Source organism: Triturus cristatus, chromosome 6 (genome assembly GCF_964204655.1).
Source record: "Triturus cristatus chromosome 6, aTriCri1.1, whole genome shotgun sequence".
NCBI classification, from domain to species: Eukaryota; Metazoa; Chordata; class Amphibia; order Caudata; family Salamandridae; genus Triturus; species Triturus cristatus.
In genome coordinates this window covers 1,045,184,305-1,045,205,711 of record NC_140589.1, presented here as the reverse complement: position 1 = coordinate 1,045,205,711, position 21,407 = coordinate 1,045,184,305, and the positions used below count along the sequence as shown (strand labels likewise).

At 48.3% G+C, this 21,407-nt stretch overlaps 1 protein-coding gene across 1 annotated transcript in view; it reads left to right on the top strand.

The window, feature by feature from the left end:
* Positions 1 to 11,798: 11,798 nt before the first annotated feature.
* LOC146820962 (NUT family member 1-like) overlaps positions 11,799 to 21,407 on the top strand; it is a 155,131-nt gene continuing 145,522 nt past the window's right edge. The window contains exon 1 of the mRNA XM_085609771.1: positions 11,799 to 12,490. Coding sequence (XP_085465897.1) covers positions 11,799 to 12,490 — 692 coding nt within the window. The remainder of the gene's footprint in view (positions 12,491 to 21,407) is intronic.

Genomic DNA, 21,407 nt, shown 5'->3' with positions numbered 1-21,407 from the left:
GCGGTCAAGGGTGCAACAATGTTGCCATACCCCTTGACAAACCTCCTGTAGTAACCCGTGAGTCCTAAAAAGGCTCTCACCTCTGTCTGGGTTTTGGGCGGCTCCCAAGCCAGGATGGTTTCAATCTTGGGCTGTAGGGGCGCCGCTTGGCCGCTCCCCACCTGGTGTCCCAAGTACACCACGGAACCCTGCCCGATCTGGCACTTACTCGCCTTGATCGTGAGGCCTGCCCTCTGCAGCACCATCAACACTTCCCAGAGGTGGCGCAGATGTTCTTCCCAACTGGCGCTGAACACTACAATGTCATCCAGGTAGGTGGCACTGAACTCGTCCAATACAGCCAACACCTGGTTGACCAACCTCTGAAAGGTGGCAGGGGCATTCTTCATCCCAAAGGGCATCACCCGTAACTGGTAGTGCCCATCTGGTGTGGAGAATGCTGACCTCTCTCCTGCCCCATCAGTCAATGCGATCTGCCAATACCCAGACGTTAGGTCAAACGTGCTGATGTACCATGCAGCCCCTAGCCGATCTATGAGCTCATCAGCTCTGGGGATGGGGTGCGCGTCAGTCCTGGTGACTGAATTGAGCCCTCAGTAGTCCACACAGAACCGGAGTTCTGGTGTGGCACCCGGTGCGGAAGCCTTTGGGACCAAGACCACTGGGCTGGCCCAAGTACTGTTAGAGGACCCAATCACCCCTAACGCAAGCATCTTGGAGACCTCCTCCTTGATGCAAGCTCTCACCCTGTCAGTCACCCTGTAGGTTTTGTGCCTCACAGGTGTACTATCCCTAGTGTCCACATCATGGACGCACCAATCAGTGACACCGGGAATCAGGGAGAACAGATCAGAACACTGTCCCAGCAATTGGCGGCAGTCATTCTCTTGCTCAGGGGCCAGGGTGGAAGAGAGGTTGACACCATCCACTGCCCCATCTTGCTCTGTCGCCGACAGGAGATCTGGAAGAGTCTCGGTCTCCTCCTCCATTCCACCATCTGTCGCTAAGAGCATTCCCACTTGACTCTCCAAGTGGGGCTTCAGGCGGTTGACATGCAGGACCCTCAAGGGGTTCCTGAGAGACCGCAAGTCCACCAAGCAGGTAACTGGACTTTTGCGCTCCACAACCTCAAATGGTCCGGTCCACTTATCCTGGAGCGCGCAGGGCTCCACTGGGGCCATGACCCACACTTTCTGACCAGGCTGAAGCTCTACCAGAGTGGCATTCTGGTCGTACCACTGCTTCATCTCCTCCTGGCTGGCTTCCAGATTTGCCTCAGCGAGTTGCCTGAAATGCCTAGTTTGGTTCCTAAAGGCCAGCATGTAGCTATATACATCCTGGGGAGGTTTCCTGGGAGATTGCTCCCAACCTTCTTTGACCAAACTTAGAGGTCCTCTCAGTGGGTGTCCATAGAGAAGCTCAAAGGGGCTGAACCCTAGAGATTTCTGTGGCACCTCACAGTAAGCAAAGAGTAGGCATGGTAAGAGGATGTCCCACTTACACCTCATGGGTTCCTCAAGACCCATAACCATGCCCTTCAGGGTTCGATTGAACCTTTCAACCAACCCATTTCCTTGGGGGTAGTAAGGAGTGGTAAACTTGTAGGTTACCCCACACTCCTGCCACAGGGACTTCATATACTTGGAAATTAAGTTAGCATCTCGGTCAAACACTACCTCGTGAGGGAATCCCACTCTGGAGAAAATTCCCATCAGTGCTCGTCCCACCACGGGGGCCTCACTGTCCTCAGAGGTATGGCTTCCGGGTACCGGGTGGCATGGTCCACCAAGACCAGGATGAACCTGTGGTCCATGGCTTTCTTGGGGTCCAGTGGCCCCACAATGTCAATATCACCTGTTCAAAGGGGGTGCTGACCACAGGGAATGGCTGGAGAGGAGCCTTGCGCTTCCTCCCACTCTTTCCACTTGCCTGGCAAGTCTGACATGTCCTGCAATGAGTGTCTGAACTCCAGCACATTTGGGGCCAGTAACAGTGGGTGACAAGCCTCTCAAAGGTTTTGTCCTGCCCTAAATGTGCTGCCAATGGCACATCATGAGCCAGCCCCAGTAGGAAGGCTCTGAAGCGCTGGGGTACCACCAGCATACGGGCTGACCCAGGCTCAGCAACCTTAGGCTCAGAATACAGGAGACCATTCTCCCAGTATACCCAATGTGACCCAGACTGATCACCTGCTGCCTGGTCTGCAGCCTACTGCCGCAGACCCACGAGAGAAGGGCACTTGTTCTGCTCCTCACAGAAATCCTCCCTGAAGGGTCCTCTTTCTTGCTGCCAATGGGTCAGCTCAGGCAGGTCCCCCAGTTCTGCTACCTGTACCCCTGTAGGCTCCAGGACATCCCCCTCAGAGTCTGCTCCCTCCTGGACCGTGGGAACTTCAAGGGCCGGTTTCCCGGCCCCCTGCCTCCTCTCTCTAAGGCAGGTACCTGGGCCCCCCTCTCAGGGTCCAGGTCCTCATGAGAACCCCTACTGGCTGCCATGGACCGTGTGGTGACACACGCCCAGTCAGGCAGACCCAACATTTCCAAATGAGCACTCCATTCCACCTTCGCCCAAGGTGAGCTCTCCAGATCGTTCCCTAACAAACAGTCAACAGGCATGGCGGGCCTCACAGCTACCTGAAGAGTATCAGAGACCCCCCCACTCAAAGGGAACCTGAGCCACCTTGCAGCTGCTCTCTGTGTTGTCAGCGGCAACAACTGGATAGAATGCATTGGGGACAACCTGCTCTTGAGAAACCAGGTGACACTTGACAGCTGTCACACTGGCTCCTGTATCTCTAAGAGCCTCCACTCTATGACCATTGATGGTCACCCACTGCCTGTATTTCTTAGTGTTATCAGGCAGTTGGGTCCTGGGGAGCACCTCACAGTCTCCTAAAGAGACAAGGGACATCTCTGCTGGCCCCACCCACCTTGAGCACCCATCTCCTCACCCAGGGCTACACTAGCCATCTGCCGGGGGGCTGCACCAGGGGGTGCTGTCTTCACAAATGGGCGGCACCTGGGATCATTCGCTTTATGACCCAGGTCCCCACATTTGTAGCATTTCAGGGGTCCCCCTTGAACAGGTGGACCTGTCGGGCCCCTGACGGTTTCTGTTGGGGAGGCTGGGAACCTTTCCCTTGGTTCCCTTGGGGATTACTATGGGGCCTTCTCTGGAACTCCCTCTGTTTACCCTTGTCCCCCCCACTCTTCTGCTGGGGACCCTGCCCACTCTTGGCTGAATCTCGCATGTGATCCTTGTGGACCCTGGTACTGACCCAGAGATCTGCCTCCTCAGCAAGCTTCCTAGGATTAGTCAGCCTACTATCAATCAGGTGCTGGCGTAGCTCTGAAAAACAATTACTTGACAAGTGCTCCCATGCAATCAAATCAAAGAACCCCTGAAAATCATCAACTTTGCTACCCTTCACCCAACCATCCAATGCTCTGCAGAAAAAAGTGACATATTCCACCCAGGTACTGTTCTCTATCTTCTTGCAACCCCTGAACCTCTGTCTGTACAATTCAGGAGTTAAACCATAACTGGACATTAATGCATCTTTCATGTGGGGATATGAATTATAGACTTCAGAAGGCAAGTCTAACAGTGTGTCCCGCCCTTCACTAAGGAACCGCTCCCCAATCCTTCTCAGAGACCCATGGGAAGACATGGCTACCTCATAGGCCTTGAACCACTGCCCAATATCATCATTCTTAAAAAAATTCTTTCACCACTTCTTTGGGAATATACACTCTGGATTCAACAGGCAATTACGGTGTGCTGCCACCAGAGAGAGCAATCTCTAAGCTCCTGGCTTTCAATTCCAACTCCCTCAAACTTTTCTCATGATACAAATGCATTTTCTTTTCCTTTAGGGCCAATTTCCTATTTTCTAATTCCAGTTGCCCACCCAACTTGAGCTTGGCCAGCTCCATCACATGCCTCCTGCATCTTTCTCTGTCCTCCAGCTCCTCTGGAGACAGACTCTTGGCAGAAACACTGCTACCTGCGGGGGAAGGTGCTCCCCTCCCTCCTGGACCCACTGGCCCATCCAGCTGCCTATCTGCATTTTCATCCCCTTCCTCATTCTCAGGGGTATTCCTAGCTTCTACCCAGGCCCTCAGCGCCTTGTAGAACTCTTCCTTATTGGTGAGCCCAATAATGGAAACATTGAATTTCTTGTAGAAGTACTTCAGCTGCTTTAGTTTGTAGCTTTCTAGTTTCTCCTCTTCCCACTCTAAATCAACAGAGGCTATGGATTCTGCTCTCTCCATGATGGTTGAACTTGGCAAAAATAGAAAATCCCCAAAAGAAATCTACTAAAAATATGTGGTTGCGTTTTGATCTGCACTCACTAGTAGTGTGTCACCAATCACTGTACATGAGTCACAAATGCAAGTCCAGAATCCTCACCGCTGACCACCAATGTTAGATTTGGGGGTCTCTAGTTGGCACAGGTAGGCACTTGTGACAAATAGGGACCCTTGCCTCTAGTCAGGGTAAGGGGGGTACACTCTTAAAATAACCCCTGCTCACCACCTTGCTAGTGTGGCACGAGCAGATAGGCTTATCTCAGCGGCAGTGTGTAAAGCATTTGTGAACACATACAGTAATCAAGTGACAACACTACAGATGGACACCACACAGTTATATATTAAAAATAAGTATTCTTTATATAGATTTAACACAAGAGCATAAATGACAAAAATCCACAATACTGTTACTTACAAATGGTAGAATTGGCTTAGTTCTTTTTAGATCTTATAATGCGACACTTTGAGTCAATGTACTTTTGGATGCGACACGCAGGGCAAAGAAAGTGTTGCAACGATGGTGATACGATGAAAGTTTGGTGCAAAGAAATAAACATGTCGTCTTCTTCTTGATGCGGCACGCTTCTCCGATGTTGCGAGAAGTCTCGACTCGATGCGTCAGCTGCAGCGGCGACACCCTTGTTCAGTGATGCAATGATAGCGGCTTTGGTGGCGACACTCTTCTCCGACGATGTGAGATGCTTTCGCTCGATGCGACAGCTGTAGCGGTGACACCCTTGTTCAGTGATGCGACGACAGCGGCTCCGACGGCAGCACGCTTCTCCGTGGATGCGAGGCGCTTCCGCTCGATGCGACAGCTGCAGCGGCGACACCCTTGTTCAGTGATGCGACGACAGCGGCTCCGACGACGGCACGCTTCTCCGTGGATGCCAGGCACTTCTGCGGTGCAATGCGACAGCTACATCGGCGACACCCTTGTTCTGGGATGCGACGGCAGCAGCTGCAACGGCGACATGCTTCTTCTTCGTTGTGAGACTCTTCTCGTGATGCGGTGCAATGCGACAGCTACAGCGGCGACACCCTTGTTCGGTGATGCGACGACGGCGACACGCTTCTTCGGTGTTGCGGGACGCTTCTCGTGATGCGGTGCAATGCGACAGCTACAGCGGCAACACCCTTGCTCAGTGATGCGACGGCAGCGGCTGTGACGGTGACACGCTTCTTCTTCTTGAGTCACTCTTCCAGCTCCTTGCGACACGCAGTCCCTCAGAAGGCCCAAATACAGCTACAGGCACTTCCAAAGAACTCTTGGGGAGCTGGTGGTTGAAGTCTCTTGTCCCTGAGACTTCAGCAGGAGGCAAGCTCTTTTCTCAAGCCCTTGTAGATCCTTTACAAGTTGAATAAAGTGCACACAAAGTCCTTTCTCCTTTCTTTGGCAGTCAGGCAACCACTGCAGGCCAATCCCCCAAGCAGCACTTCAGCTTAGGGATAGTCTCTCCTCAGTTTCTTCTGGTTCCTCTCCTCTCCTCGGCAAAGGTTTCTTCTTCTTGTCCAAAAGTGATCTAAAGTTCTTGGGTTTAGGTCCCAATATTTATACCCAGTTTCTATTTGTTCTCTAAAGGCAGAGATGCCTTTGCCTAGTCCAAACCAGTTCCGGTCAGTCATGGAGCACTTTGTTTACATGACTCTTTCTTTCCTTTCAGAGTGCAGGGCAGAGACATCAGACGCACCACAGGAGGTGGAGCCAGCATTGTGGAGGGAAGGCACAGCCCTATTCAGTTCCCAGGTGGAACTCCTCCCTCCCATCTAGATGCAGATCTCTCTATTCACCACTGGGCTGACTCACCCTGTCTCCTGGAATCCCCCAGCCCTGTCACTCAAACTCCAGACAATGAATACACAGCCTAGCAGAGGCAGGTTTGAATGGTTAGACAAGAAAATACCTACTTTCTAAAAGTGGTATTTTCAAACACAGAATGTTAAAACCAACTTCACTAAAAGATGTATTTTATCATTCTGGGTTCAGGCATACTGAATTCGAATTTCTACCATGTCCCGTGAGTTAGTTAGGATTATAGGATGTAATAATCAAATTGCCCATTCTGGCCTGTGGAGAACAGTTAGCCTTGCAATAGTGAAAACGAAAATGTCTGTAATTCACTATTAAAACATGCCACACACACCAGGGCATGTCCTACCTTATACTTACAATGCACCCTGCCCTTGGGCCTACCATAGGGGTGTCTGATAAGAAGACAATGGAAGGTTTAGGGACTGGCAAGTGGGTGCACTTGCCAAGTCAGCATGACAGTACTAGACTGCATGCAGGCTCTGCAATGGCAGGCCTTAGACACACTTTTACAGGCTGCTTCTGTGGGTGGCACAACCAGTGCTGCGAGCCCACCAGCAGTATTTGGATCACCAGCCCTGGGTACTCCTGGTGCACTGTACTAGGGTCTGACAGGTAAACCAAACCAACCAATCATGGAATCACTAATTCATACATCAATTTACAATAGGCAGCACTTGCACTGTGGCACTGGACAGCAGTGGCACAGTGCCCAAAGCATCTAACACCAGCAAAAACACATGAGGCAACAGCAAAAATGGAAGGGAGACCCACGCTATGGTGCCAGGTCTAACAAATACTATACCTGGGTGCTGAACGGAGGCACTTAAGGACACGCTACGGCACAAATTATCTGTGCAACTGATGGACTGGGAGCGGTGCAACCTCTATATGGATTTTGGTGCTCTCCAGTGGACCCGTTTCCCAATTAGACCATTTTAAATGACAATTTCAATTTAACACATAGTGCAAAATTGGTCCCTCAAAAATGACAGATAAGTCTTAAACCTTAGGGGTTTCATTTTAACACTGTAGTCATACAGGAATCCTTTAGAATAGTCAAAACCAAATTATCATTAAATCAGAGTGCAAGCTCAATTAAAGTACAGAAATCAATCAAGGAACTCAATAAAGTTCGAGTCAGCAAATCACAAAGTATAAATGGGAGAGAAATCCAGCATGGATTCTCCACAGATCCAAAAGGACCATACTGTTATAGGATGCTGAACAAAGGATTTCATACATTTACTACGGTTGTACATGGTTCTCGGGGACCTGCCAATTTGGAGTAAACAAGAAGAAACAGTGCAGATGAATACATTTGAAAAATCCCTCATATTGTTACATCATGTGCGACTCTACTGCAAAACCTAGGTACAACTTTTATTCAGTGCAACTTGTGAAGGTCACCATCCTTGTCCATGAAGCACATTCAACTTTATTCTACTGAGACATGAAATTACTAATTTAACTACATGTTACAGTGAAACGTCACAACAACATGGAGTCTAAGGACTAGAATCTCTATGTTAGCCAAAGTTTGAGTTTTCATTAATGCAAAGCATCAGAATTCAGAAAAAATTAGTCGTCATGCTGAACAGGGGGGGGGGCAAAGATGAGCTAGACCAAAAAAGGACACTGGAAAGAACCCTAAAAATCCCAGCGAAAGACTATATAAGGTATGTGTTGGGGGACAGATCTTGTACGACAAGCCTTACCACTATTTATGTTACATCTCCTTCCACATGTACGCACATGAGACACAGGTAGATATCAAGGATTACATCGCTGGAAGAGATCACCCTGATGAACCAGTCATTAAAGAGGACAGTTCAATGGCTAACTAATAATCATTTCAAAACAAAAAGAGAGAGAGGGTAAACACATTTTTAAGGAACCACTCTTAGTCCCCCTGGATTATCATAATCAAACAACAAAAGAGTGTCTCCACATGAAAAAGGTTTTAAAGAGGGAAAGAGTCACTCAAAGTGAAAAATGGAACCCTCACTCACCAACCTGGTTGGTGACATGCTTCATCATAGGGTCCCCACCAGAAATGCCACATGCATTTCTGGTGTGCTACAACGCTTAGGTATAGTAGAGCGTTTGTATCTTAAAACCTCAAGTGAGAGAGACGGTGTAAGTAAAATTGGGGCCTTTCTTGTAAAAAATAATTTTAATTATAGACAAAAAGGACACCAATTAAAATAAAGTAAGGTGGATGTCCCTAACTGGTGATTAATTGACCAGATACATCCTGAAAAAATACGGTCAACATGTTTCAGCTTCCATATTAGATTCGTTGAAGCTTTCGTCAGGACCAGAAACACCATGGCGGTCTAAGCACACTAAGGCTTACCCTAACCTGCGGTGTGATTTTAATTGGCAACTCACGGTTAAGTGAAGACCTTCAGGATTTTCCCGAAAGCCAATGGAATATAAAAAATAGAAAAGTTTCGCTCCTTAGGAACTGCTGGGTAGCGGGAACCTCAATGTAAATTCAACAAAGGTTCGACCGCCAGCCGAAGCACCTACTGGGTCCCGGCAGGCCTGATAATCATCTCAAGCTTTATCCGCATAAAACAGAATTCCTTCTGATTTCTCCCCAGAAAAGCTCAGGAAGGATAATCGAATGGACCAGGCTGATCACTGTGTTAAACTGTACTCCGAGGCTAGTGGGCTCAACCAAGTCTCTTGGAATTACGCTAGATAAGAACCTGAACATGTGAACCCACATCATCAAATGCCCACTTCCATCTGAGCTATCTTAGAAAACTGAAACCATTCATAGCAACATCAGACCTCAAAACGGCAGTCCAGGCATTAGCCATCTTATCTTGAGGATTGAGTACGGATGCACAACTTTATCAGAACTACCCAAGATTTCAACAACCCGGCTAAAACCTTGTCTCAATGCGGCCACAAGACTCATAACAGGCTCTCGAAAGTTTGACCACATCACTCCACACCTGAAAGCGCTTAATTGGCTACAATGGTGTTACGAAACTTGAGGGGGCCCCCTTGCAAGGTACGAGGAGGGGCCCCCTTCAGACTCAATCAGGAACTCTCTGGCTGAAGAGCTGGGCTTAGGAGCCCCCCTGGAGCTTGGGCAGGGTGCGGAGGCCGGTGTTACGCCCCTGATTGGCTACCTTACGAAGCAAGAATCCAACTAAAGATGGCATGTATCACACACAAAGCGATACACTACAAAACGCCACTATACCTAGCCCAGAAAATCACATTATCTGGAGGCAGCTGATTCTCCTGGAGCACTGGAGATCTTTTACTGAAACCTGCACTCTTCCGGAAGAAGAGAACTTATGACAGAGTGTTCTCTGGTGCTGCATCAAGAATTTGGAACTCACTCCCCCGAACATTAGAAGAATCTCGTCCACTTCAGTTTTCAAAAAGTAAGCTAAGACCTTTCTTATGAGCAAATTCCTTCCATAATAACAGCAGACCAGGCACTGTTAGGATATTATCTAGGTACTATAATACAAGTTGATCTCTAGTAATCGTTAGGACATGTATTTATGGTTTTTTAAAGCACAAATGTCTCACAATCAAATTGATTATTTACGCTTGGTTATTTTGCTTAAAGGTCTCATCAAACCTGCTGTTGAAAGTTTATGGCTATGGAATTGTGAGGTGCTCTGATACCCTAATTGGGTCATGTCCGGGCTATATAATACACTGAATAAATAAATGTTGCTAGGCGTTTGACTAGCTTGCAAAATATCTAAAAAAAAAAAAATACTAAAAAAAAGGCCAGGAACAGGATGTAAAAATACATCACAGATGCTGCACGACCTTAGTGTCCCAGCCGCCACGTCTGATCTTCCATCAGCACCAATGAAGAACTTTTTGTCAGCACCACAGTACGTGACCACAGATGTACATACATCTTTATTTATCCAGCAGTGAGTCTCAACTCTGCCCAGCCCTATGCACTGAACTATGTTTCTATGGCTCAGCTGGGACTCGAAATCCAACCACAGCTAACAAGTCAGTGCAGTACATACTTAAATGAATGCCAGATAAAGTATCTTTGGAAGTGTCGGAAACAGTAATGTGTGGCGATTCCCTCGGTCATCACCATATGTTCATTTGGACATGGGGTCAAGACATGAGTGACAATAGTGTGGCTTCCACCATGGAAAATATGGCCTATGTATTAAACTGAAGCCCAGTTAACAGTGATAAGGGAAACAAACTGTTACACAGCAAAAATAATTTGTTTCAAAAGCAATAATACTGTATCAGTGCATACTTGTGTACGTCAGTGTGTAAATACAGTCTGCACATTATTGATACATAAAAATATAAGCGATTAAAAGTCCTTCACACTCGTGTTTCTTCGTATTTCGCCCTCTATGCCTTTGTCGATATTTTGCTGTGTTTCTCTTCGCCTTTGTACACATCTAGGGGCTTATTTCCAAGCCCCTTGAGCCACTTTTGCGTCATTTCTAACCTGGGAAAAGTGACCTACGAGTGCGCAAGGGGCTTGTAAATAAGCCCCCTAGATCTTTTCTCTTCACTAAACGTAAACGTATATGTTTCTCTATTTCAAAATGATGGCATGTTAAATAAATAGTTATGGCTTCAAAGACTTGTGCTAGGTTTAGTCCCTTGTGGTCTTGGACAATGCTTGCACCAGCCACGTGAGGGAGTGTTCTAGATGTAGAACGGCCTGGAACCCTGCCGAGCCACGAGTGTTTTGGTTTAACATCTACAGGAAACTGGTCTCTGGCGATGGCCTGGCTCTGGATGCACCGGGCCTGCTCACCCACAGAGGGGAACAGCCGCCTCGGAGAAAGGAGAGCGTGACCGAGCCGGGCACAGACAGACCCTCGGCTAGACGGACCCTCACACAGACTGTCCTTCACATAGATCGGTCCTCACAGAGGCTGACCAGGGCCAGTAGGACAACGATTTATCGAAAGACCCTCCCGTAGGCAGGCCTTCACTTACTCAGACCCTCATATTCCGACCTACACAGCAGCTAGGGTTGCACTGCCAGTCCGTCGCAGGCAGGTGGAGCACTGTTGTCCTCTCACGCAGACCAGCATTCCATGTCAGGCCTTTACACAGACCCGCTCTCCCGCAGGCAGGCCATTACACAATCAGGGCGACACGCAGACACAGGCAGGTCCCATAGCAGCAGATAGCTGCTTAGAGTTTCTTGCTCGTTCAACTGACCCGCTCCCCCAGCCAGGACAAGGCCGATATATGAACTTTTTCTCATGGGCAGACCGATGCACACAGCTACATATGCAAAGAGTACCCGCAGGCACAGCGATTCCCACGCATAAGCAAACGTTTAAGCATATAAACAGAGGCAGACTTAGGCTTACGGAACACAAGAGCATACATACGTTAAGGGATCACAACAGTCACAGGCGCAACTGCACAGTCGGAAAGATGCATAAAAACACATCGACAGATAGACAAAATACGTAGTTACATACACAAAACACAAGCAGACAGACTAAACACACGCGAAGATACGCAGGCAGATGTGCACCGCACATAGACTCTTAGTGAAACTTAACGCACAGTTACTCATCAAACTCCTCCACACTTGAGCTGGTTGTAGCAGGCGGACAGCATCCGGGATACAGACCCTGATAGTCACTCATCACGTCTGACGGCACTGACTCCAAAGCCTCTCCATCATGGCCTCTCAGCCGCCAGAGGTCTCCAGCTCGCCAGGCGCCCCGGCCTTGGCCCTCTCTAGAGCCGGCTCCGAGGAGGCCAAAGACCGTGCCCTGCCGTTCCAGCTGGGCAGCCCCCTGCTGGTGGCCCCTGTCCCTAGCACCCTGCTGTTCACCGGAGATTCTGCCAAGGTCATCATGAAGGTCAAAAGTGTCTCTCCCGCAGGGGCTCCGGGGCCGAACGAGCGCCACGAGCAGAAGAACCAGACTTTCATCGTCACCCAGACCGCCGTCAAGGTGATCCTGCCCATGGAAAGCACCCCAGCTCTACCATCCGCTGACCTGTCCCATATACTGCCCCACAGCCAGCCAATGCTTCTGCCCAGCTCCAGCGTGTTGCCCTTCTTTGCAGAGGGGGAGGAGGACTCCGCCAGCACGAAGAGGCCCGGCCAAGGGCACATGGCTTCTCCGGGCCACCTGGCCTGGAAGACTGTGGGAGGGCTGAACCCCACACCATTAATCCCGCAGTGCGTGGCCCCGGGCCCTCTGTCCCCAGGGGCGTGCGGCAGCGCCACCTCCAGGCCCCTTGGAGACATGTCCTGCTCATCCAAGGGGGTCTACGAGAATTTCCGCCGGTGGCAGCAGTACAAGGTTCTGGTGCGCAGACACTTCCCGAGCAACCCGGACACCGAGGCGCTAGCCTGCTTTCTAATGTGAGTGACTGAGGGGGCAGGCACCATGTCAGGTAGGGGGTCAAGCCATGGAAAACTCCCCCGTGATGGTCAGCTTGTGGGGGGGGGGGGCGTAATGGGGCTAGGCAGAAGGAGATGGTGGCAAATGTAGATGTATCATGGTGAATTTGTAATTAAGCCAGTACCATTGTTAATTTTTTTAAAAATTATAATGAGGGCCTTAAGTGAAAAAACTGGGGGAGGGCCTCTCAGAGGGGCGTGGCCGTTATAATTAGGGGGGTGGCTTAAAACACAAACTAAAAATCTGTGCTTTGCATAGTGTGCCGCTCGACTGGTATTTTGCTGCTTCTGGCATTGCATCTGAATATATAACACTACAAGTGACATCAAACCAACAACAAGCCAGGACCATTGGCTTTGCCAGTGGTTGTTAGTTGCAAATGATAATAAGCACCAATTGCCGCTTCGTTGTATTGACAAAGCCTGAACATACATCATTGTTCTATATTAGCAGGAAAGAAGGGTGTGTCCTTCTCATCTCCCCTGAGCCATACCACTGAATGAGCCAAGGCAGTGTTACAAGTGATGCTTAGCACAAACACTAGGCGATCACCTGACGGCCAGCGTGTCTTGACATGTGGGTAATTTACATGGTCTAGCTGGATGTAGGAGGAAGCCTGGGCAAGCCAGGCCCACAGATCCAGCCTTCTAAAGGTGCCCTGTGGCCTTTCTCGCTACGCCCTGAATGCAGCTTAGGCCCTAGGTCAGGCTTTGTAGATCTCTCAAGTTGATCCTTGTCAGACATGAGTAATTGCACAAGTCCTGGTTATATTACTTGAATTTTGGTACTTGCAGTTATGCTTTTCCATCCCCAGTCCACAGCAACAAGTTCCAGACTGGCAAGAAAAGGCTGGACTGGGTGAGCTACCCCCACCTACACGAGACAACATCAGATTTCTGGGCCTGATCTGTGTGTTACTTGAAGGTTACATGTTTGAATCTCATCGGGTCCTCTCAGCCTTTGATCCTCTAAGATGGACATACTGAGTTTGGTAGTAATTAACAGCTATTGGTAGAGTGCACATTATAAGTGTACTACTTCCTGTACATAGGGGTCCACTCAGTTTACCACAATGTATGGCTTCATGGCCTCCTCCACACCTTCTCCTTTTAGATCCCTAAAGGCTCCATCCAAGTCTATATATGGAATTTTTAGAAGGATTTATTTACAATCTGGGTCTAATATTGCACTCACTTCCTAATGGTATCCAGTTAATCTTTAAACCCCCCTCTGTGGATGACATTCCTCATTTGGCTCATGGCCTGAAAGTTTACGCACTGGAGGGCATACCACCATCTTACTACTCCACCCTTACATCATTCCCTCTGCTCTTCCTATCCGGAAATCTTTGGAATCCCTCTCCTCCTTAGGACCCTGCCCCAGGTTTGTGTCACAAAAGCAATATTTGTGGGTTACCTTCTAACCAAAACCATCAGTCTTGAGTGCTCATAAATGAGCAGCTGTTGAGATACTATTCCAGCTGCAAATGCTCAGAGGCAGAAAGTACTTCACCAGAGAACAGGAACTGAAAACTACTGTTCAAGCAATGGTACCTTAATGATTGGACTTAGGAGACTTCCTGCTCAGTGACTAACCACAAACCAGATCAGTGCCGCTAACAGCTGCCCTGCATGCTGCGGGAATGCTGAGCAGCAGCCCTCCATGCTATGACGTATCACTCCCGTTCTGTGCTCACTGCATTTGCTTCTCATTGAGTGAGCGTGCACCTTTCAGACGGCCATCTTGAGCTACAAACCTGCTCCCTGATATAACCCGAGTAACTTACCCAAGAGATGACTGCTCTACACCCTAAGGACCTGAACCTGCTAGAACCCCGAGGGTTAGAAACCAAAGACATCCCTCCGGCACTTCTCTGGTGCTAGCCATCAAGTCTGGCTCTCCCTTGCCCAATAACTCTGTCACATGCCCACTTTCACTGCTCTGCCAATCAAGACGCACTTTTCAGATCCCAGATGGTTGCTTTCGCCTTTAATTATCTGTCCCGCTATAAGAATGGGGTCTTGTTCGTCTGCTACTTGTTACTTTTGGATGTATATGGGACGCCAATTCAAAATAACAACATGCTGGCAACAACACCTAACAGTAAACACAGCTGGAAGGAATCCGTAAACCCAGTTGAGACCTGGGCAATTGAAATAGCCAACAGTGTCTAGCAAGTTGTACAAAGTAAATTAAATGACTTAAAAAGGTGAAAGAAGAAAGAAACACCAAGGGTTGACTGTTGCGGTCTGTATTCAATAGTTTATATAGGAATGAATTCAGACAGCAATATTACAATTATTCATAAGTACGTGCAATCAACATAAAAGTGCACAGATTATGGTTGTAAAAAGGGGAGTGCTGCATGTGAGGCATGTTACAAAGTGAAGGCAACAGCGAGAGGGAGTTACTCTTCTGTGCCCATGACGAGATAGGCTCGTCATGGAGCACGGTCGCGCTGTGCCCATGACGAGACTATCTCGTCATGAACCCCACCCGCGTGCGAAACGCCCGGCACAGGAGGGGGAAAGGGCGTGGCACTGAAGGGGTTAAAATGGCCTTTCCAGTCGTAAATAACTCCCTTTGGAAACCTCTTATATGCAGTTAACAGAACATACACACATCAAATCACCTCACATTCATGCCTCCAGTCCAGAGTGAGTCGAATGCTGCACAGTAACTCAAATCTTTATATCTCCAAATGTAACACAACATAGCACACGCCAATTTACTTTTTTAATGCAATCATCTGTTGTTCACCTTTAACACACTCTATGCGTCAACGCGTTTTGGTGGGTTATGAAATATGAAACCACCTTCAAGACAACAAAGATATTCCCATCCTAAGAATATCACTATCTAAAAAATCCATCAGGAGGACCCTTCCTAGAGGACCCTGAAGAATTCCCTTGGAGGACAGAAGGTTAGAGAGCCACCCCACCCGTGGATACCAGGTTACCTACACCAGGGAAGCCAGGTGCATAGGGGTGAAGAGACATCTGTAAACTCCGTAGACGACAATGGGAGACTTGGTGAAAAGTACCTCTGGAGAAGAAGGTGAAGAAGTCCGGTGGAATCCAAGGGTACATTCTGGAAGTGAAGAACCTGCAAGCAGTGGGTACAGAGTATATGCCACTCAGGAGTAAACAGGAGGCACGGAAGAGCAATGCCCACCGATGTAGGCCGGTTCAGACAAATTGACAGTGACCTTGTCACTGCAGCAGTGAGGACCAGGCGACACTCAGAAAGACCAGGATCCGTGCTCAAGCTGTCCCACTTTGGATGTCAGTGACAACGGGGTCGGTGTCCAGCTGGGAGCACCAACAAGCCTTGTTAGCCGCAACTGCCGTGGAGTACGAAGAAGGAGCAACAATGGGACCAGTAAGTTCCAAGGGACTCACCACAGGGCGGAGAGTCAGAGCAGGCCCCTGGCAAAGAGAGGAGCCCACTGAAGCAGGAGAAGACCATCAGAAGTACCCACAGGCAGAAGGCACAGTAGTCGCAAGAGGACCTCGAGCAGCTCACCAATAAGGAAGGCCAATGGTACAAAGGATGAGGTGAGGATGCTGTACTTAGCAGGAAGAAATGCTGAGGCTGGAGCTTCTTGTAGCCCGAAGATCTCTGGAGTGCAGAGCCAACAAGCCTTCGCAACAGCAAGTCCAGGCAGTGCACAGGAGTTTGGTCCCAGTGGTTCCGACGAGGAATACTGGCCTCAAAATTGCTGATAGGACAGGTCAGGCCTCAAGGGGGTTCCAGAACCACCCCTTGTGTTGCTGAGCCTTGTGAAGTCCGTCTGCTAAGATCCTGAAAGAAGAGGAACAGACACGGACGACGAAGAAGACTCGCAGAAATGCGGACCAGCAGGTGTTTTCTTTGATGCAGTCTCGGTTCCAGGTGTAGTCCAAGTGTCCAGAAGGTCAAAGAGTGGCGTGGTTTCAGCCTTGAGTCTTGTCTCATGACAAATCTAAGGACCAACCCACAGGTAAGCTCCAAAGTACCCTAGGATAAGGGCTGGAACAACTCAGGGATCCTTTACAGAGAAGGGGCTGGACAGAGGAGAGGATTCTCCCATGTCCTTTGTCCAGTTTCACTCCAGAGCGGGAGCCAATGGCTCCCTGAACTGGTTCAAACTGGAGTATGCAAGGAGGTCACCAAATGTGCCCTTCAAAGCAGTTTGGTGGTGCTGACAAGCACCGCAACCCCAGCCCAATACACTAAGTCCTGTCTGGGAGGTGGTCACACCTCCCTGTGACAGAAAACCTATTGTTCTACCTTCCCCTGGTTAAGCCTGGCTCAGTAGCAGGAGGGCAGAATTGTGTCTGTGGTCGGCAGCAGCACTAGCTTGCTGTGAGACCCAGAAAGGGGCTCCCCAGTACATGAAATCCTACATCTAGCACTGGAATCGGCTTTGGGGTGGGATTCCAACATGTTTAATACCAAACATGACCGGTTTCGGTGCAGTCAATATATAGTTAGAAATCTCGTAATTGACTTGATGTCCACTATATGTATAAAATGGTTGAGCCCACTTGCTTGGAGAATTGACTCCTGGGTTTGTAGGAGGGTGGCTGGAGTCCTGATTAGCAGGATCCCAGTCAGACTAGTCAAAAACACACCTACACCAGGCAAAAAGAAAGATCCTACCTTCTTGCACCTCGGTTACACAGTCCACAAATGTGTTTGATACTCCGACGTGATAGTGCAAACTATCAGTTACTTCTTTTCTTTGGGACACCGTGTACCCCATGTCCAACCACCAATCAGTGCTTCATTTGTAAAAAAAATAAGTGCCAGGACTCTTGTTGGGAAGCCACTGCAGTTTGCACCACACATTGCCCTTGCCATGCTGCCAATGATGGTAAAAAACACAGCTACTAATCATCACACTCCTACAAGTAGGATCATTCAGACTATTCCAGACCCCAAATGCTATAAGAATGGCTTGGGAGGCAGATATTAGGAATTTTTAATGTATATTGCCTAAATAAACATCTGTTGTTGTGCCCATTTCTAAATTAGACAATCAGTACCATGATGTGGCAGATTGTCATGCTGGTGTTGGTAATTAGGTTCCGGTGCCGAGCACTGGAATTCACCGCCTCAAATTAAGCACTGCCAAGGATCCAGACAACCTCTGTCATTGAGGTCATGTACTTTCCTCTCCAGCTCTTTGACTTGCCGGTGGACCCCTTGACCAGGGCCCCCAGGCGGAACGCACCCCTATATGTGCTGTAAGCTCATCGAGCAACTACTGCAGGCTCAACCACAACTGGTTCACTCAGGCATACTAGCAGCAGGCAAAACACTCACAAGCACAACCATTACTGATCAGGACATGGCCATCCAGTACCAACCAGCCTGTCCCTACCTTTCTCTCAAAAAGTTGCCTATCTTCTATTACTCCCCTATTAGAGTTCCGTATAGTTGGCTATTTACAGTATGGTGTTTGGGCCACCAGGCAGGCGGAGGCCATAAACTCTGCCTTTCAAGCAAAAAATTGCCCGCCATGCTAAGATATCCACCCAGCCAGGCATCTCTTTGTCTTCAGTGGAGCTGCTGCTGTTGGAGTGCCATTGAAGGAAATGAACTGTTGACGACCAATGACCCTGACACTCAGGGAGCTTTCTTCATGTCCCAGGTGACCATTGGGCAATTTCCTTGCCTGGGACTGCCATGCCTTACATAGGAGTCCCAGGCAGTGAAATATAGCGATGGTCACCCTGCTGTAAATAGGATGGGATGATTGTCACTATGACCTGATGACCATGTGGGGGATGGGACATCAGGTCAGACAGAGGTTTCAGATAGCCAAACAGGTACCACCACCATCAGAAGTACAGAACTTTTTTGGAGTCCAAATAGAGTAGGAGACCCATGAATTTGGTGAGGTAGGAGCACTGATGGTTATCCTGACACTTCCCCAAACACTAAATAACCCCTTTAATGTTTACCAGAAAAGCCAATGGCTATGTGCCAATGCAAATGTATTCGGAACCACCACTTTCAGATGAGGTAAAATTCAAAACTAATTGCACACATCCAAGGAAAACATGTTAATATGAAAAGAATCAGATAATTAAATCTGTGTATACATGTTTAAATTTATTTACCGTTTGGTCAGTTGGATTTCTGCAACTCCTTAACCACGCCCCTTTCCCTGAACATTCCGTACAATTTTTGCCTCTGATCAACTAACTTGTCCCATATTCACTCTCTTACCTCCCCAAACACTCTCACTCATCCACTCTCCCCCCCCTGCATGCACTCCCAAACCTTCACCCATTGTCCCACTTTCACTAATCCCCCACTCCCTCTTCGCTTTCACTGTTTGTAAAAGGAAAAGGCAAAACAGGGCTTACTACTTTCCATTAACCTAATCTTATCTAAATGGTAACCTGTCCTTCCCTGTTAGCATATAGTCCCTCTTTTAGACTTTTCAGTTATGTTGCTAATTAAACTAGACATGACATAATTAAAGACCCATTTCAGAAAAAATATCTACATTTATATTTGTTTTTCCAAAGTTTTCTCATACTGGGGACTACACTTGCTGTGCATCTCTGGGCACTGGGAGGCTACTAAATACATCCCAGTGCTTGTGGGGAGAATCCCAAAACATAAATAATAGGCTATCTCAATTGTCATATCTGACTTTTCGGTACGTTCCTGGTACAAATGCATGCAGGCTGCACCAGGGGGATAAAAGTCATTATATTGGAGGCTTTGCCTGGATGCTTAGAAGGTAGTATGCACTCTCTGCTACCTCAGCTTCGGCCTCAGTACCCAGTATGGCCAAAGAAGCTTCAGCCCCAAAAATTATATCCAGGCCTCTTCTCCACATTGAGGCACCTGGGTGGAAGGTGGTGTGGGGGTTTTGTAGTGGGTGTTAGGGGTGGTCATCTGACCTCCACTCTGGGTTGGAAGAGGAGCGTGATTGCCAACAAGCCAACCCAAAAAAAGGCTCCAAGATGGCAATTGCAATGTTTGTGTCTGAACCAGGGCATTCAGGAGGTGCCAGGCACAACCCCTACCTCCAAATTCAGGGAAGAAGAGCGGGGGCTGGAGGAGGGAGGAGAGAGGTCCTAGGGCAGTTGTAAGACCCTTGGAATGAGAGAACGAGCAAGCAAGTCGCAACTAGACATGCATCGGCTGGAGACCACAAGGCAACAGAAGAGGAGAGAAGACAGTTGTGATGGGCCCTGCACGGAAGCGTCCAGTGGCTGAGATCTTTAGGCCTAGTTGTTCGCAAATCGCTTCAGGTGAGAGGAGTTCAGGCCAGTGGTCCCCAATTTGTGGTCCAAGGACCCCTGGGGTCCACGAAGCCTCCTTAGGAGGTCCGCAACTACTTAGAAAATTAAATAATATTAACCAATTAATAAAGTGATTATAAATAAAGAAGTTTAATGAACAGTTTAAAATTTTAAAACGTGGTGTAAATGTGAAGGGATATGAAATTGGAGGCAGAAAATTGAATTAGTATCCTCCGACTGATTTGTGGGAGCAGTGCAGGTGCATTAAACAGAAAACAGTGTGGATGATGAGTGGCCTCAATTGAATTTAGAATAGCTCCAACCTTTCTGTCAAGTTTTTTTATTTTTATTTATATGTGTTTTGCGAATTAAGTAAAATGTGTCTTCATTTTTGTATTTGTTTGATGGATGCTTTTTCCTGTATTGTTTTGCTGTTCAAATCATCCACTATGCTTAGGTCGGTGTCCCTGGCTTCCAGTAATGACTCAATGGGGGGTCATTGGATTCCAGTAATAATTCAGTGGGGGTCCCTGGGTTCCGGTAGTAATCGAGTATGGATCCCCAGGAGTCAAAAGGTTAAGAACCACTGGTTTAGGCAGTTCTCTCTGGGCTCTTATAAGGGAGCACCCCATAGCAGAACTTAAACCATGCAAGCGACCCTCTAGGTTGGGAGAACCATGTGGGACGTAGTGGTGTACAAGGTAGAGATGGACGAAGACCCTAAGCCCAGCACCAGGAAGTGGCTTGGACGGTGCTGTGGCTCAGGGAAGCGCAGGCGGGGACTGCGTGCACCATGGAGCCTGAGCAGATCCAAAAAGGTTAAAGCCCGGATGGAGATGAATTGGACTGGTACTGACGGACAGGAGGACAACCTTTAAGGAAAGAAATGTGTCTGAGCACCTTGACATTTCAGAGGGATGATTGGCAACTGTTGAGTGATCAGATCCCTTGAGCTCAGACTGATCCCTCTTCAGAGCCCCAATCTGCCACTGACTCGGCGGCTGAAGAAGTGAGTTGATTACAGCATGGCCTAGGATCAGGGAGGAAGAGGAAGACCTAGGCCTGGTTGGTGTCCCCAGCTCTGAACATGAGGAGAGCAGAAGGAAGAGGAGGAGCCCAATGGGGGTGCTCTTGAAGCCCTTTGGGGTGTTCAGAGTAAGTCTGGATTGACCTGTCCAAGTAGCAGGAACTGAAAAGACCGTTGGAGCTGGGGGTGGGGGAAACTGAACAGAAGAGACCAGGCCCAAATCATTTTTATGTATTAATATTCTGGTAGATTATAAGTCATACATGTGTCTATTCCATGGTGTCATAAAGACGAGTGTTTCTGGCAGGCGTGGTATTTATGTCCAGTTCATGGGGAGAGATAAACTGCAGAACAGCAGCCATTTTAGGACATCCTCCCTCATCCTCACTCTTCATTCCTCACTCTTAATCCCTCACTCTTAATCCCTCACTCCTCATTCCTCCCTCTAGTGCTCAGGGCTGGTGTTAGCAGATGTGCCTAGAATAAAAGGCCTTCTGCTTGAAATAATTTGCATACGCCCCATTGCAAATAAACTCCCATTTACTTATTTGCTACTACAAATGATTTCATGACATGCTTTAGAAATCAAATATACATCGT